At 28.1% G+C, this 18,579-nt stretch overlaps 1 protein-coding gene across 3 annotated transcripts; it reads left to right on the top strand.

Moving 5' to 3' along the window:
• Positions 1-3,599: 3,599 nt before the first annotated feature.
• LOC105433804 (peroxidase) lies at positions 3,600-17,758 on the top strand. Of its 3 annotated transcripts, none has more exons than XM_089080946.1 (14): positions 3,600-4,214; positions 9,656-9,786; positions 12,017-12,146; positions 12,300-12,496; positions 13,899-14,075; positions 14,185-14,381; positions 14,714-14,909; positions 15,005-15,202; positions 15,427-15,574; positions 15,947-16,103; positions 16,346-16,516; positions 16,577-16,775; positions 17,011-17,116; positions 17,208-17,758. In XM_089080946.1, exons 2-14 carry the CDS (start codon positions 9,660-9,662, stop codon positions 17,305-17,307), a joined length of 2,103 nt encoding a protein of 700 aa, XP_088937072.1. In that variant the 5' UTR covers positions 3,600-4,214; positions 9,656-9,659; the 3' UTR covers positions 17,308-17,758. The 3 variants fall into 3 exon arrangements, with proteins under 3 accessions (XP_088937072.1, XP_088937071.1, XP_088937070.1); XM_089080945.1 differs by having other exon boundaries at positions 7,843-9,786; XM_089080944.1 differs by having other exon boundaries at positions 3,600-9,786.
• The last annotated feature ends 821 nt before the right edge of the window (positions 17,759-18,579 follow it).

Genomic DNA, 18,579 nt, shown 5'->3' with positions numbered 1-18,579 from the left:
CGAAAAAAATTTCTAACACTGCTTTTATTAATAATTTCTTTGTGATCAATTGCGCTAAGTGACAAACATCTCTCTATGACATTCACATGGTGTGATCAACTGCCAGAAGACAAAGAAGTGGTATATAATATAATATACTTCTCACTCTTTGTGTATAACAATTTATACCATATACAGATACCATATACAGATTCGCATAAGTCTTGATTGGTCTATGATCTTCCGATCTGGAAACCGTTGCGAGCCCCTTCTCTTTTTTGGCTGATCTTCATCAAGATTGCGTCTATCCGTTGGCGTTGTATTTGACATCATATTTTAATCGTATAATTGATTATAATTCATTATTCTTTGTTCTCTTATACTGACTATACTGCTGAAGATGATTCGAAAATTGAGCCGAAACGTCCAAGGTAAAGATATTGCAATGTAATATAAAGCGAAAAGATTTTTTTCTTCGAAGAATAAATACGCACCTGTTACCAGCGATCTTGATTTCTATTAGCCTTTTATCGTAATGTGATTGTCAGATTTCGAGAGTCAGTAGGTTATTTTATAAATTTATGTTTATTAAAATATAAAAATTTAGACTTTTATCATTTGAAAAGAAACTGTACCTTATTGGCTAAGATTATTATGATATATAGCTAATAAAATATAATATAATATAGAGGAATTTGAACTAAATATTACCGATTCAAATCTGTCGTTTTAGATATTGAACCATGCGACTGCAAAATATAATGCAATATAATTATATAATAACATTATATAATTAAAATATAATGTTGTAATCGTATACATTCAGAATGTATTCAGGATATTTCAGGATATTATAATTTGCGATATGATTTCTTGTAGACAGATAAAACAGATATTGAATAAAGAAGTTCTGTCCATTTTTCAATTTTTATAATAATTAATGAGTCATAATTGAATTAATTAACAAAAATAATGAATAAATATGTATTCGCAAGAAGAAAGCCTACTGTTATGCACACTCACAGTTGCTAGGCGCGGTAAATGTTTGAAGATGTGCATTATAAATAGATAGTTTTATTATTTTTATAGATCTAAATTTGCAGATAAACTATCTAGATTTGCTCATGAGAAATTACTCTGTATAATGTATTAACAATCCTTTCAGATGTCATACAATCAATGCATATGTTTTCGGCAACATAAAATTGTCAATTTCAAAATTGAAATATTCCTTCTTGAAATATTCTACTCTTCTATTATATTCGTAAAGTTAAGATTTTACTTCTTTGTGTTATAAAAATAGTTTTACGTTTAAAAAAAAATTATTGTAAATTAACTTATCATTTATTTTAAATAGTTCTAAATAAATGGACGTTCTAAATAAATCAAAGGATACTATTAAAGGATACTATTAAAGACTGTTCAATATGTAAAAAGATACGTGTATGCATGGCAAATATATTTATTGAAATATATTTTATTATAATTAATTTTAAATTTTAATAATTGTGACATAATTGTAACAAGTTTTTAATTTTTAATTTATATATAGTAAAATATATATTAATATCTTTTATATATAATAGAAATATAAATAAAGAAAGAATATAAATAAAAAATAAAATAAGAAAAATAAATGAAAAGATATAAGAATTAAATATATTTTGCTTTTACAATATTAATTATATACTGGAAAAATGTTAAAACCGAATTTTAGTTCTACCAACAAAATAATTTAATTAAAATATACCTAATAAAACTATTTGTTTGATACATAAATATTTATTAGTATCCAAAAGTTTTTTTACGTAATTCAAAAATATTAATAAAACGAATAAACAATATTCATAGTATAAAAACAGCTTTTAAATAATAATATATGTGTAAATGTAATAATAATAATAATAATAAACATTTATATATTTTAGGAGATATCTTATTTATACGTATATATATTTTATTTTAATATTTTTTAATATAAAATTAGAATATAAAGTATTATGTAAAATATTCATTAATTAATTTATTTTAATACTTTCATTTTTGTTTTTAAAATGTATATACTATATAGTATACATCTTTTAAAATACATATATAAATATTCCTTTAGTACTCCTTCTAATATTTTATTATTCAAAATTCATTCTTTCAATGAATTTTTATTAAAAAATATGAAGTGTTGTATTTAAAAAAAGCTGTCACATTTTATTGAGATAAATTAGTTGAAATGTAAAAACATGTTTTAAAAAACATATAAAATTGAGCATAGAAATTCTAAACATTATAAATTTTAGACTTTTTTAAAAAGAACTGTATGCCTCTTTGAATTAATTGATTATTTTAAGACATATTTTTGAATAAACACAATATTAGATATGGATTTTTCGGAAATTAAAAAAACAATATGAAATAAAAAAAGGACTAATGAGAGTCAATGCTACAAAAGAATAGTGCAACAATTAAAAAAATAAATAGTTACTTAAAGAAATAATGAAAGTCAATGTAGTAACAAGAAATAATAATTATCTTTTCAACATCAAAAATGTAAACACAATTGTGTGTCACATTTTATATAAAAAACAAATTATATTTAATCAAATCATCTAAATATAGAAATTATTTTAGCAGTAACAAACCAATTGTTATATAAAAAATATTTGGTTATCATACAATACATAAATATATTTCATTAAAATTTGTAATCTTCAATATACATCTATTTAAATAGTTCTGTGTCCAAATTTATTTTTTTTTTGTTTATACATTCGGGGCATAGTTCATTGAAATCTACATAACATATAATACATACTACTTTATTATGGCAAAACAGAAACTTCTTTATTTGGATTCTTTTATGCATATTACTATTGCATATATATCGCCTCAGCTTATAAATATTATACATTTAAATTTAAATATAATACATTTTAATTTAAAATTTTTTATCGTTATCAGCAAATTCTTTTTTCTATTTTCATTTTTCATTAAGTTTCAAATAATACTTATTGCATCTTTATAACAAATTTGAGATTTAAATACTCTTTTTGCAATAATGTACGTCTTCGATTTTTACAGATATAATTTGAGATATTTGTTATATTAGGATAAAAACTTTCACTTTAGGATGAAAATTTTGAACGCTCTTTGTCAGACTATTTGATCTTATTATTCTGCAATACTTAACTCCTTTTTTATTTTTCTACCTTTTCTATAAATTAAATTTATAATTAAGTTTATCACAATAATATATATTAGTTAAATATATAATCTAAATATAAAAATATATAATATAATGTTACAATAAATACAATATAATTTTTACAATAAGGTAATGATGATATGTCGATGCACATATCTGGCAAACGCAATTTATTTATCGTTCCATAACCAGTGTCTTAGCTTCATTTCACACTTAAATTATCTTATCTGATATGAATAAAAAAATCTTATCAAACTCAATTTTTTTTGAATTTGAAATAATCAAATATACTAATTTTTAAAACTTTTGATACGTCTTTCATAGTGACTATATTTCGGGCTTTTTGCGGTTATGCAGCAGTCGAATAGCTTTTGTTTCATGTCATATAATTCAGAACATATCATAAATTGCCGTTCAAAAAAGCTTAGTTCATCATAATTTTTTATTAGCTTTTAAATGTTATCGTAATTTTTGTATATGCCCTGTATAAACAGTAATAATAATTCTTTAAATTAAACATATAAAAAGACATTTTTGTCAAATTTTAAATTCAATTTTTAAAAAAGAAAGCCTTTTAAGTAGTTTTAAGAAAAAAATCTTTCTTTAAACTTATTAAAAAATTAAAATATTATGAGCAAAATATAACAGCAAAATAATTAGTAATATAATTACTGGTGAAAAATAATTATATAAAAAAAGAATTCTACATAAATTCTATATAAAAAATTCTTTTACAAACGTAATCACATGATCAATGCACGTTTATTGAGCTTTCGGCAGCGTGGGGTTGTTGAAATAATGTCCCTTTACTTTCTCCCGCCACTTATAAAGTTCGACTCGTACCTGCTGCTCGTTCAGTTGTTCTCGTCAACACATGTCGAAACATTACCTAATAATTATCGCTGACAGGATTTATTCGTTATTTCAAGTTTATTTTAGTTTCCTGCAAATCGCATACATGAACATTTCTGGTGTTTGTTAAGATCGTATCGGACAAAACGAGATTCAGTTTTACTTGAATTAATCTTTAAAATAAGTAAGTTATAAACAATATTATGTTTATAAATAATATTAATTATTAAAACAAATAAGTTATATTTTTTATAAATAATATTGAAAATTTTATATAAACAATTTTTGTATCACAGATAAATATAAAATTTATGTAAATATAGAAATTCAGAAATTACACAAAACTATATTAATTTTAATTTGCTTGCTTTTTATTTTTATTTTTATTTTTTATAAATATCGACTTTTATTCTTTTACATTTGAATTCTTTATATTAAATTTCTTTATATTAAGTTTTCATAAGCATTATACTCATCAAATTAAAAACTCTAATTTTTTTTGAGAGATATTTTTCTCTGTCAAATTAACAAAAGTGTATGGCTGTTGTCTTTTTTATAATTATGATAATTAAGATTTAATTTCTGTTTAAAAAAATGCATTGTAAATTATGATCAGAATCACTAATTAAAAGTAATACTTACTGTATTGCTATAATCTTTTATTATAAATATCGTATACCGAAATATCTTAATAATAATGTCATTATGAATTCAACTAAACTTGTAAATATCCATGATACGCATGCGAGGCCATTTCCTCATAGTCAATTTAATTGCTTACCTTTTAGTCGATAATTGCAGCGGTGTGTTATCCAAAACGTCAAGTATGACCTTCTTCTGCATAGTTGTTTTACTCTTAATTACAGCAAATTGTTAAAACATGTATGATTCATCGATAAACAAAGCAAACTTTAATGTGTGTTTTTAGAATTATTTTGAACTACGCGCGTATATTAAAAAACAAATTTTAAATTTAAATACAAAATAATTGTAATTATTCATTTAGAATAAAAATGGACATTGAACATGGAGATCATATCGCATTAATATAATTTTTATCAGAAAAGCCAGAGATCTCGGTAGAAACACCTATTTTATATTATAATCCTGAATATAATAGTGAATATCGCAAAAGTATTGTTATATTTGTCACCACTCACATATCCGTACACGCAAAAGAAAGGACTTGCCATATAAGACGGAATTTTATTAACACAAAAGAAGAAAAGGTTCACACAGTAATTCCGCTTCCGTGACGAAAACCGTGCTTTGTTCAATTTCGGGAATTAAAGTTAGTCGCGCACCGAACGAACCCCGGAGAATTTTTACAACTAAAATATGCGATGTCTCTTAATATTATGTAATCAATGAAATTATATATTACATAAACTAGGAAATTGATTAATATTTAATCGAGTTAATTAATTAAAAATAATTAACGTTAAATAACCAATATACAAGTTTTAAAATAGCTCTGGACATGATTTACAGTATTTCGTATTTGTTACATAGTAAATTTTCACCTAATAAATCTTGAAGATGCGCAAGCGACTCGTTAACATTTAAACTGTAATTCTAGTTACTACGCATTTCTAGTAAGTTACCTCACAGTTTCTTGCTCGTTAAGTGAAAATTCGCGAGTTCTCTCATGCATGCGAGCGTATGATCGAATCGCTTACTCGAAATTCATAATATTCATTAAGTGATTATTACGAGCTAAACTTGTTAAACGACATATAAATATTTTTAACATTTAATTTAAAATTCTTGTCTTCTGCAACCGTATCGTGTTGTGATATTAGGCGAGAAATTGCATAGGTTCTTTGCAATACACATAAATAAAATAAATATCTCCGTACGCTTCTTATATCATAATTCAATGTAACCGTATAGTGAAAATACACATCGCAAGGATACGTAATTGGTGTTTCGAAAAAAGATTTTATTAATTAATATAATATTGTATACTTAACGTATACTTAAAATAATAAATTATATAGTTAAAGAAATCATTCACACTAAAATTAATTTTAAATAAATATATATTTAGGAATTGTCGGCTAATTAATATATTTTGCAATGAAATTCGTATCTCCGTAGTTTAATTGAAATTTTTTCGCGCTAAGCGCGTTTGCATAATACTAATAAACTTAGGCCCCGCTCGTGAAAAATCGGAGAATACAAATCGAGAAAAATGACATCCGCTTCAGCGGCGGATAAGCATTGCACGGGCCACAAGAAAAATTCTAGTTAGAAACATTGTTAGACAGCATCGACCTTCGACGGTGGGGTAGGAATTGCCGCGGATTGTGCAAGCCATTACTGATAAATGAGGAAAGCCAGGTGACAACATACTCCTTTGCATGCGCCTTTTCGCACGATGAAGGCTATATTCCGCGACCGGAAAACCATTGTGCGCGACTCACTTCGTGATTAAACGATTTTTAGCGCGACATTAGTTCCGCATGATACACGCGAAATGAGATCTTAGCGTGAGAAGCATGGCCTTACATCCGGAGACAGGATGTTTTATGCATGAAACCGATATTGACTATATCACTGATCTGAAATAAATTTCGCGTGATAGAAAATATGGAGACGTCGTCCGAGATTATAATATCTCTTAAAATTAAATCTGGATCACCTATCATGAACATCTTACTTCCACTATAAAAAATAAATAGTTGTAATTTGTATGGAAATTTTATAGTATGAAGAATTAAATTTCAAGATTATTTTTTAGCATATTTAAATTGTCTTTTTGATTCCAAAAAACTTCTTTTAACTCATATATAATATAGATTACTAGATAAATAATTATATTGTACAAATTATAAAAAAATTCTTTTTCTTTAATATTCGAAAAACAATTCTAGATATTTATATCAAAACTCTTGACCGTGGATTTAAATTGAGAACATCAGTGATGTTCGGGAAAGTGAATTCTTGTAAAATACATTAAAATATTTTTCAGTAAAATAATGTTTGCAATCAGTAGAACAGATTTATAAAGTATATCAAAAAATCATATATCTAGAAATTAATTGTATATAATCTAAAATAGAGCCACAATTTTCGATATATGATTACGAATTGATTATTGCAAAAAGCAGGAAAAGAGCAAAAAAAAGAGCTTTTATTATATTTTACAAATTTGTCCTAACGATTGCAAAATGTCATTTTATTGAAAAAAAATTTCTAATGTATTTTGCAAAAATTTTTATCACGTATTTTCTCGTTTCTGGTGTTGTAATTCAAGCTACTATATGTCAATATGTATGGATATGCCTTATCTCTATTTGCACAGTTTTTTAAAGATTTAAAATATATGATATAAGATACTTTAATGACATTAATTTTAATACTGTTAAAAAAGGACGCGGAAAACATTGCTATAAAATATAATACAACTTGATAAATTCTTCTATACGGACTATATGAAAAGAACAAATTTTGCAAAAGTATTTAAAAATTTGGCCAGATACAGAAAAAATAATTTTGTTGAGCTATCAAAATAATTATATAGGACGTTCAAAAGTTACTAAAATAGTTTAGTTACTAAAATATAAAAAAATTTTTGCAATGTTTGCAAAATTTTTGCGTTGTTGTTGTCGTTATGCTAAAACATCTTAAATAATTATTTAAATGGTCCAAATATAAAGTTACTTTTAAATTTGAATCTGATCAATTTTTTAGATACTTCAGCAAAATCGTTCCATCTACGAACGTATAGCAAATAACAACAGCTATGTTACGTTATGTCCTTCAGATTGATGGTAGCATAAAAAAATAAGATTGATTTTATACTGCAGGTATATTAAGAGACAGGCGAGGCGTGATCGATTTCTATCTCGCCATTGTCATTGTTACGCTATTACAACATTAATTTCTGGTATCGTACACGTAATCAAGCGTTACGTAGAAATTTTACGAATGATTTAATGCTGTCTCATAATGTGTTGCAATAGTACAGCGTAAATATATCTTCGCAACAAGGGTGATTATTGCCGAATCATATACTGCGCACCTGGCCAGTTTTATTTTGATGTAAGATAAATTTCTTGAAACGTCGAATTACATCAACCAAGAGTTCTTTCTTGTTCTTGCAAAAACGCACTGCACATGTCGAAATGTATATTTCCGTGCGCGTAGCAGCATATTATTATGTATATCATGACGCGATAAAAATATTCGCCGCGATATGATCGTAATTAGAAATGTAAAACGGAAGCAATCGAGTTTCTATTTGCGTGATTAAATAATTAATCACGCAAATAGAAACTCGATTGTTTCCGTTGCTTTACTCATCTTCTATATTTAACTATATTTAAAGCAACGGCAAGTAATTTATCGAGAAAATCAATAAACAGTATATTTCATTTAAGGTAATTGTAAAATATGTAAACGTCACGCGACGTAGTTTCATTTTATTATATATTGAATTATTTAAAGATAACAATTAACTCTCTATACACATGCCGATTAGATTTTGTATTAGATTTTACTATGCTTAAATATACGCAGACGTGCGCGCGTATAAAACTTATGTGATGATGATGATGTTAATTGTAGATTAATTTGACAAAGTCACGGAAAGATACAGCGGAAAGATATATCCGATTAATTTACCAATTTAATTAGCACTGTACTTCGCACGTTTCGACGATAATGAAGCAACGCACACGTACTTGCAATGGCATTTGGCGTAACACGTGCTTCACACGCATCTTTTTGCCGCTCATGTGCATCCAGTCTTACTTCACAAATTCCATTAATATTGTACGCACGTCTCGGTGATCAGATGAGGAAGTCATGCCAAATTGCATCCGGAAAATGAAAGTAAACCGCAAATGTGATTGGACCTTCATGCATTAGTAAGAAATTGACTTAACCGTCATCGCAATGTCAGATGAAGATCAACGCAAGTAGACGTAAACCAGAAAATTTCTTCGCGGAGCATTGCCATTTTCTTAATCTCTAAGTTCACTGTAGACGTTAAAATTCCTAATGGTAATCTAAGAAAGAAATTAAAATTAAATATCTGCAACGTGTCTCGCAGAGAGAAAGAAATTGGAATATTCAATTTTACTCGGAAGAGATGCATGTGCATGGTCCCAGGAAATATTATCTCTTACGAAGATGAAAAGAGGTATCAAGGTAACGTGCGCGCAATAGCGTTTGTGCCATCTGCCTCATTGTATCGTAAATTCAATTTCTGTTTTCCGATACACGAAATTAATATGCATTAGGACTTATTTAACAAGAACGATAGTCAAGCATATTGTATAAAAGCTGCTGCTTAGCAAGACTTGTAAAATAGTCTTAATTTGTGCACCGTGTCGTACATTGTCGAATTGTAATATTAGTTTCTATATAATTTAAATAATGTTTGTTATTTTAACTCTATGATAGTACTTTTGCAATTGAATCAAACATTTGAAATAATTCATCGTTGATAATAATAAGTTTATGTATGAAATAAATTACTTTGTGACGATATTATTTCGAAATATTAAACCACGACTTTACAAAACAATAAGTGCCATTGAGTGATAAATGATCCATTTCGAATATTACATTAAATATTATTTTAACTATAAGTATGGCTTTATATTTTTATTTCAGAAACATGCGAAGTCAAAATGATATCTGGATTATTACCTTCCTCATTGCGATGTTGTTACAGCATAGTTTGCTAGCAATTGTAAATATTGAAGCTACCATCACGAAAGAACAGACTACTTCATCACATGGAGGTAAAGATTGCATTTTTCTTGAATGGAGAAGAAACTTTTCTTATACTTGATTTGAAAAAAATTTAATAAATATAAATTTCAGTCCTGCTAAAAAATTTTTTTTATAAATTTATAATATATACATGTAAGATATTTTAAATGTTTGAAAAAAAGCATAGAAATAAATTTTTTTAATATATTAAAATTATAATTTTAAATCATTATATTTTTATTTGTTACAATTTATTTAAAAAATTAAGTACAATTATAATTTTAATGTGTTCGATTATTTTACCGAAATCTTTTCAATAGAAGCTGACTGCATTAACTTTAAACAATGCATAAGAAATCATGCAAAGCATTCTCTGACATAAACCCACGCAATTTACTTTTAGCACGCACTGTTCCCGGAATATTCTTTTTTCCCAGTTATATTATTACTCCAATTATTTCGCCCATTCTGACACGAATTATGATTGCATACGTATCTAGAAAAGGAAAGTAACAGTGCAGAATGTTTTAAAATTACTATCCTATACACTTTAATGGCAGTTTCCGATATCATTTGAGATCAATTTATAACCAATTATAATTTTATTTAAGTTGTAATACGACTTATTAATTAAATAACTTAGTTTAAAACAAACACACAATTTGATTGGAATAAAATTCTAAGTAAATTTAACGAGAAACTTTTCGCCGTGACATTAATACCAATCCAATCAACTGTCAGTCAACTGCATTGCCGCGGCGGAACTTGACATGATTTTCTCGCGCTTGGCTCATCGAAAATATTTAGTAGACTTCGTCGATGCAACCGCATTCATTATTACGTAAGTTTACGAGCAATTTTATGGTGATCCGACTCGAATGTCTTTGCTTTCTCTAATGGGAATAATTAAGATCAATAATCGGGACGATCGACACGACATAGAGAAACTGTTATCGTGTATACGCGGCACGTTTCTTGTGCAACAGGTGGGAGTTAATATAGCAAGAAACGGCTCGTGAGATAGAAAATGTACGCTGAAATGCACGTTACATTTTCGAGAGAAGGTCTAGGGACGATGTAGAATCGAGCGAATGAAAGGTTACTCGAGGCAATCAAGGATTCTCCATTTATGCGGAACTATCTACTAGCCGCGAAATGTACTCGCGTGGAATTACATGCGCAAACTCGCTGTGCAAAATAGCGTAAATAATAATACGCTTCGACCACTCCTGCGACGTGTGCCGCGTTACATTAACGTGCAATGGATACCCGAAACAAAAAAAATGAAAGTTTGGATCTCCAGGATCTAGAGGAAAATTAATATTATCTATCAAAGCATTATTTTAAAATTCTTCCATTTCTTATATGAGATTTTTCTTTAAAAAAAAAAAAAAAAAAAAAAAAGAAATCACATTATACGTTCGACAAGCGTGCTCGGTAAACAAGAATGTTGTAGCAAGAAATTGTCAATCGTGACGTTATAGCCTGTAGTTGGTACAACATTTAAACGCTGAACGCCGAAGATTGCGAAAGATTATCTCCTTACTCGATATTTCGCAATCGTACGTAGCTCGTACGATTTCGTTACGTCGTTGATTTATTCAAGACGACCGTTCTCCATCAAGGAAATTTCCGCGTTCTATCAGAGCGATGATGCATGAAGAGATTCAACTGAACCGAATTTAACAAAAGACAGAACTTCCTGTAAATTAAGCATTTGCTCCGCCATTGACTCATTGAGTGAGAACAATCATGATTGGCAAACTTATTATATCTGTCGTCGGTGTAACATTTAACATTCACGGTTGTAAAACGGTGAAAGGTTCTCGCGGGATCTGTTTAAATCATGAGTCTACCGGTTTTATTGATGAATCTACATTAATCGTCTCGGCAGCAACGACCACTGCCGTATTTGATGGTAAATACGATAAACGAAAGGGGATCTTGTTCAGCAAGTCAACGATATATCAATACAGAGTCTACTTAAGATAAATATCTTCTATCGCGAATAAAACTTGTCTTGCGTGGGAAAATTCTATAGAAGTCACTTCTAGCGAATAACAATTGCTAACACTGTAAAAAACCAAAGACAATCATTTATAAAACTACTGAAGATAAAAAGAGACTTTTTATATATTATCAATAAATTATTATTTATATATATTGATTGTAACATAATAATTATTAATATCTAAATTTGCTGAATTTTTTGTACATATAACTTATATTTATATTTATGATGTATAATTTGTTTAAAAGGTCAAAAAAAGAGGCTTTCGGATTTAGAAGAATCAGAGACTACGTATTATGTTCAAAAACCATTTATTTATAATTCTATAAAACCAATCTTTTCACGTCTTCCATCTTTGTCGGGCTTCTCAAATTCTATGTAAGTCGCAAACAATGTAAACGTAGTACAAAAAAATTAAAAAAATTAAGTATGAGAACAAGATATTATAGTATATAAATAAATTTATATTTTTCATTGTTGTGCGTAATAAGGAAATAAATCTTATTTAATTTTTATGTTCATTCGTCCAAGCTTTCCTTTCACTTTTGGCCAAAAAAACACGAGCAACGATGTTCATCAACAAATAAAGTGCGGCGATTCTTTTCCTCAAACCTGTCAGAATTCGCGGTATCGAAGTTACGATGGTTCCTGCAATAATCTTCAAAATCCAACATGGGGCCTAGCCAATACAAGATATGGCAGACTTTTACGTCCGCGTTACAGTGATGGTAAATAAATATATATTTCATTTTATAATGCAATTAATGTTTGATAATAATTCTTTTATCTGAAAACAAATATCAAATTTTCTATATTTAATAACACTTGTTAGAAATGTACATAACAATATGTCTAAACTTTAAATGTTTTTTTTAATAATCTGTTTTGAATTCTAAAGTTATCTTAGAGAAGATGAAAATCTGCAATAAAAAAAATGTATAAATAAATTTTGTTATAATTATTTTATCCGTAATAATATTACAGTAATAATAATAATTTAACGTTAAAAAAATATATGTCATATCTTAATTAGTAATTATTAATTGTAAAAGTTTTAAGTAATAGTAAAGAGAAAGGCTTCGAATCAGATAAGTGATATTAGATAACGATTTTTATTGCCACTTGTACCAACAGTATTCCCGTTAAATTTGTGTTTCGGTTGACTTGATACAGCGATAAACAAATAGCTCCTAGCTGAAAAAGATTTTTGTTACTTCATATTCAGCCAAAGATTATAATTAGAACATGATTAATTTAACATAATTGTTTAATTTAATTAGATAAAGTAAACTAAAGTTATCTATCTATACACATATATATATATATATATATATATATATACACACACACACACACACACATGTGTGTGTGTGTGTGTGTGTGTGTATAGAGATTTATAAAAATATATTAAAGATTTATTTATATTATTATAGATTAATAGAATTTGTGTGATTCTAAAAATTTTGTGTATAATTTTTAATATTGTAGTTTTTTTATAAATGTATCTCTTTGACATAAAGTATCGTAGTAACTTTTTGTTAAATAAAAAAAATCAATATTACAAAAGAACGGGAATCCTCCTCCTTTCGCAAAATTTTAAATAATTTAAAAAGTTTTCAATTATGGCATTCACTTTGGAAAATTTTTTAATAAGGTCGTTATTACATATTATGTTCCTTATATACATAATATATATATAACGAAACGACTAATATAATTATTGATCTCGTCACTTTCCACGATAGATTCATTTTAAATTGCAAAATAGATTTCACGGAAAGATTTTGGCAACACATTTTAACGATGAATACAAATGCAAAATAGGATATGAACGCGCGTCGATTTATAGATTTTGCGCATCGAACCGTAACATGACGAAATTAAAACTAGTTTAAGCCTAATTTCCTTCCAACTTATTACAAGTAAACTTTCTATCTAAGATACCTGTTATACCTGTAACATCTTAAGAAAAAAAAGAATTATATATGTAAACTTTCTAGAGCTTAATAATAATGGCACATTGATTATCATATATAATTATTACATAATATTTTTTTTAATTAGAAATACTATCGATGTTTTCACATCTTTAAAAAATAATTTAATATTTTGTCTTTCAAATTTGTTTAGGAATTCGAGCACCGTCGGGATCGATTTACGGTGTAGAGCTGCCGTTAGCTCGGAAGGTCAGTTACACTATGTTCCCGAACAACGACATTAACGACAAAAGATGGACCCTGGTGGCGATGCAATACGGACAAGTCATGACGCATGACATGGGCTTGATCGATGGCACCACTCAATCGAGTACGTTTCGCACTCTGTACCAAGATTACATGTCACTGATCTATCGGTGACGATGATTAATAGCTTTTGGAGCCTATCGATTTATCGTTTCAATCGTGTAAACGCACAGAATCGCACAACACCCGATGTTGTACATTCGACGGTCAACTACCATCGGATGTGTCGACGAATCCCCGATGCTTTCCAATATTGATACCCGAACATGATCCTGTGTACAGCGGAACCTCCATAGAATGCATGAACTTCGTTCGTAGTACAACCGACCTTGATCGTGGCTGTTCGCTTCCGTACGTGCCGGCAGAACAGGTATCATATTTGTTCATTCGTCTATGATTGACTTGTCATGCATTATTACGTCAGACGCGAGGTGTAATTAAATCGTTATATCGATGCAATAATCGAGGACTTGCATGAACTTGGTGTCGCATTATTCTTGTCCGCCTAGTTTTAAGCGAGATGGGATATATTTTCTAGATTATATTTTAATTTCACGTTTCGCATTTTATCTAGGATTCGTCGTGTAGACAATTAATTAATAAAATCTCTAACACTTCAGCTATCGATTTGCATCCATAGTTTCAAAGGTTTTGGTAGCGGCAAGATTATTCAATTCGCGATCGGTATGCAATATTTTTCAGTTGAATACCGTTACTCACTATCTGGACCTTTCACTCGTTTACGGATCGAATGACGAAGTCGCCGCTAGTTTGCGGGCCGGTTTCGGCGGTCGTTTAAACGTAGAATTGAAACATAACAGGGAATTTCCACCATCGGCACCTAACAGAACTGCCGTTTGCGACACGGTATATGATTTTGAGCCATGCTACGCTACCGGTAAGAACAAACATGCATTTGCATTTGCGTTTTTTTGCAATATTATTTTTGAATAAAATCTAGATAAAAAGCTATACACAAAAAATATTTTTCAGGTGACCCGCGAGCCAATCAAAATCCACAACTGACGATCTTACATATCATTTTGCTCAGAGAACACAATCGCGTTGCTGATTACTTGGCAGACTTGAATCCTCACTGGACCGATGAGACAATATTCCAAGAAGCACGTCGGATCGTAATTGCTGAACATCAGAACATCGCATACTATGAATGGTTGCCGATTTTCTTAGGTTCGATCATATCAAACTTCCTTCACTTTTAATACTTTTTACGTTCTAATTACAAAATTGAAAGATCTTTGATAATTATTGTATAAGTTTCACTTGTTTTAAAAGTAGTATATGCGTAGTGTATCCAATGTAAAAATACCATTTACAAATTTCAATATTTTTGCAATTCATTTTTGTTATTTACATTCAGATTTCACATTAGCAATAATTAATATATATTTCAGGTGTAAAACAAGTTTTTACTAATAAAATCCTCTTCCATACTGATAATTACGTGAATGATTATGACGAAACGGTTAACGCTAACGTACTGAACGAACATTCGAATGCAGCCATTAGATATTTCCATTCAAATATTGCTGGCATGATAAAGTAAGTGTTTAAGTAATTTTTATTTGTTCTCGTCATCTCAATGACATTTTTAATACAATGTTTGACTACATTAAATGTGTAAATCATTTTGATTATATTGAAATTATAGTAACATATTACCACCTAATTCTATACAAATTTCTGTACGAATTTGCAAATTAAATTTTCGGATAAAGATATTTTCAAATTTATATCATTCATTTACTCTAACATCAAAATCAATATTCCTTTATGAAACAAGCATGCGATCAAATTATTGGTGGCAGTTACACATTTTTTTAGATTACTATCAATTAAATATGAACGATGAAACATTCATTATATAAATCTGTTTTAAACTTTCCTATTAAAATAACAAATTTTGTTTATCAGCTTAGTGTCGGAAGATCGATCCCCCTTCGTTGCTCTGAGATTGAGCGATCATTTTAACAGACCTGGCATCATAGAGGAGGGTAACAATCTGGACAATTTAGCAAGGGGTTTTTCTTGTCAACTGCAAAAGAACACTGATGAATTCTTTGATAAAGAGGTATTTATTTAAATATTTTATATTATATATTAATGTGTATATAATATTATTACATATTAATATTTATTTTAAATTGAGTCAAGAAAGAAAAAAAAACAAAATGTTTAAAAATATAACTCATCAAATAAAATAACATTTTATTATATATAATAACATTTTATATTTGTCAACAATAAAGATAGAAAGGAGTTTAATTAGAAATGTTTAAATAAAAAGAAATTTTCGCTAATAATCATTTGCAGATCACACAATATTTATTCAAAAGAGGAAGAATCCTCGGGTCCGACCTACGAGCAATAGACATTCAAAGAGATCGTGATCATGGGCTCGCTTCCTACAATGATTATCGCGAATATTGCGGACTGCCACGAGCGAAAACTTTCAATGACTTTGCCGATTACATATCTCTTTCGGTGCGTAAAATAGATCTATCTATAGATGCAGTTTAAACTAGAATAGAATTCAAATTTTAGGATATACAAAAGCTCTCTACGTTGTACATTGATCCGGACGATGTTGATTTATCCGTCGGTGGATCCTTAGAAAGGCATATTCCTGATACATTGGCTGGACCAACATTCCTATGTATCATGTTGAAACAATTTCAACAAACGCGGGCCGGTGATCGTTACTGGTTCGAAACAGGAGATCCAAAAATAGCATTTACCATAGGTACGCGCTATATATATAATAATATAAATTATAAATATATATATATAATATATATATATAATATTTATAACATTTATAGTATATTATATATATATATTATATATATAGTATATATATATATATATATATGTATATATACTATATATATATATATATGTATATATATATATATATATATATATATATATATATATAGTATATATAGTATATAATATTTTAACTATTTCATATATAGAACAACTGCGCGAAATACGAAAATCAAGTATATCGCGACTACTCTGTGATAATGGCGATAATATTCAATACATGCAAAAATCAGGATTCATACACCTCTCCGAAACGTAAGTTTAGTTAATTCATATCTCATCTTTACTGTTTAATTTGAATTAACGTACGAATGAAACAATTGTTTCTAAGTTATAAAACTTTCAGGAATCTGCTCGAAAGTTGTGATGATCTCCCGCAGGTAAATCTCTCCTTCTGGAAGGATTACGCTTCAGAAAATCATATCTACACATATGTTACACCATAAAAAGCGATGAACAAGCAGATAAGCTTCTTTTATAAAAATATTACAGAGATACCAGTGAAAAGAATTCCTAAATATAGAAATTAGTTTTTATAAATATAGAAATAGAAATCAGTATTGACTCAAATAGCCTCTCATTAAGCTATCTTAATTAGCTATCTCAAATTGGCTTTGTAAATTTCGCAATTTTAGTACCAAAGCACATAATCAGTAGTTTCGTAAATTTTCTCTGCTTTTTACATTTTATGGGAATTGATTAGTTTGATTTCTGATTCTTAAGTAATGCTTTAATTAAAAATAAATAATTAATAAACAAATTTTAAAAAATTGTGAAGACGTTAAAGGCCATCTCAAACCATTTTTTCAGTAAATATCAACTAACAGTAACATTATACTAATACTATAATTTCCTGCTCAAAAATATATCGAATGTATAATGTTACGTTTAATATATGTTATAACATGTCCTTAACAGAACATATAGAACATATTCTAAGAATATTTGAAAGATATTAAAAACATAGATTACATATGTTCTGTTCATATTTGATATACTTACCATATTACAAATATATTGAGTATGTCCATTTTTATTCTTCCTTAGTGTGCAATAAAATATATTATCTAATGTATACATATATTTCTTATACTGCATATAGATATATTATATGTAAATATGATTTATAATAAATATAATAGAATACTCGTACATGCGAACATGTTTTCAATATATATATATATATATATATATATATATATATATATTTTATAACAATATTTATCTCAAATATCAAGGAAATATATATGTAATTTACTTTTGTGATATTTTTCAAACATTTTTAGAATCTATGTATACTATTGAAGATTACACTTATAAAAAAATTCATAGGAGCAATAATAAAAACGAGAATTTGCGCGTTTACTTCACATTACGAATAAAAATAATAGTAATACATGTGCGTTCCGAAGTATGCATTCGGAAATAGTTTATGTGTTACATATGTATGTAATAAATAATACATATATCACCTCCATAAATAATACTTAGTATATTGAATGTAACATGCACGATTAATAAACAATTTTCTACAAAAAATTCGTTTAGTAATCAATTCTTCGACAATGAACGATCATGATTTAAAATCGCGAGCTAGCTCGCGAATATCGAGGCAGCGAACCAATCAAGGCGTCGCTCTTAGATTCGAATTAACAATTATTTATAAAACCACATATAGATCGCGTGTCCGCATTACTCTGTATTTTACTCAATTTTTC

This window comes from Pogonomyrmex barbatus, unplaced genomic scaffold (assembly GCF_055798465.1).
Source record: "Pogonomyrmex barbatus isolate J1 unplaced genomic scaffold, ASM5579846v1 scaffold4, whole genome shotgun sequence".
In the NCBI taxonomy this organism is placed as follows: Eukaryota; Metazoa; Arthropoda; class Insecta; order Hymenoptera; family Formicidae; genus Pogonomyrmex; species Pogonomyrmex barbatus.
This window is presented reverse-complemented; position numbering and strand designations above follow the sequence as displayed.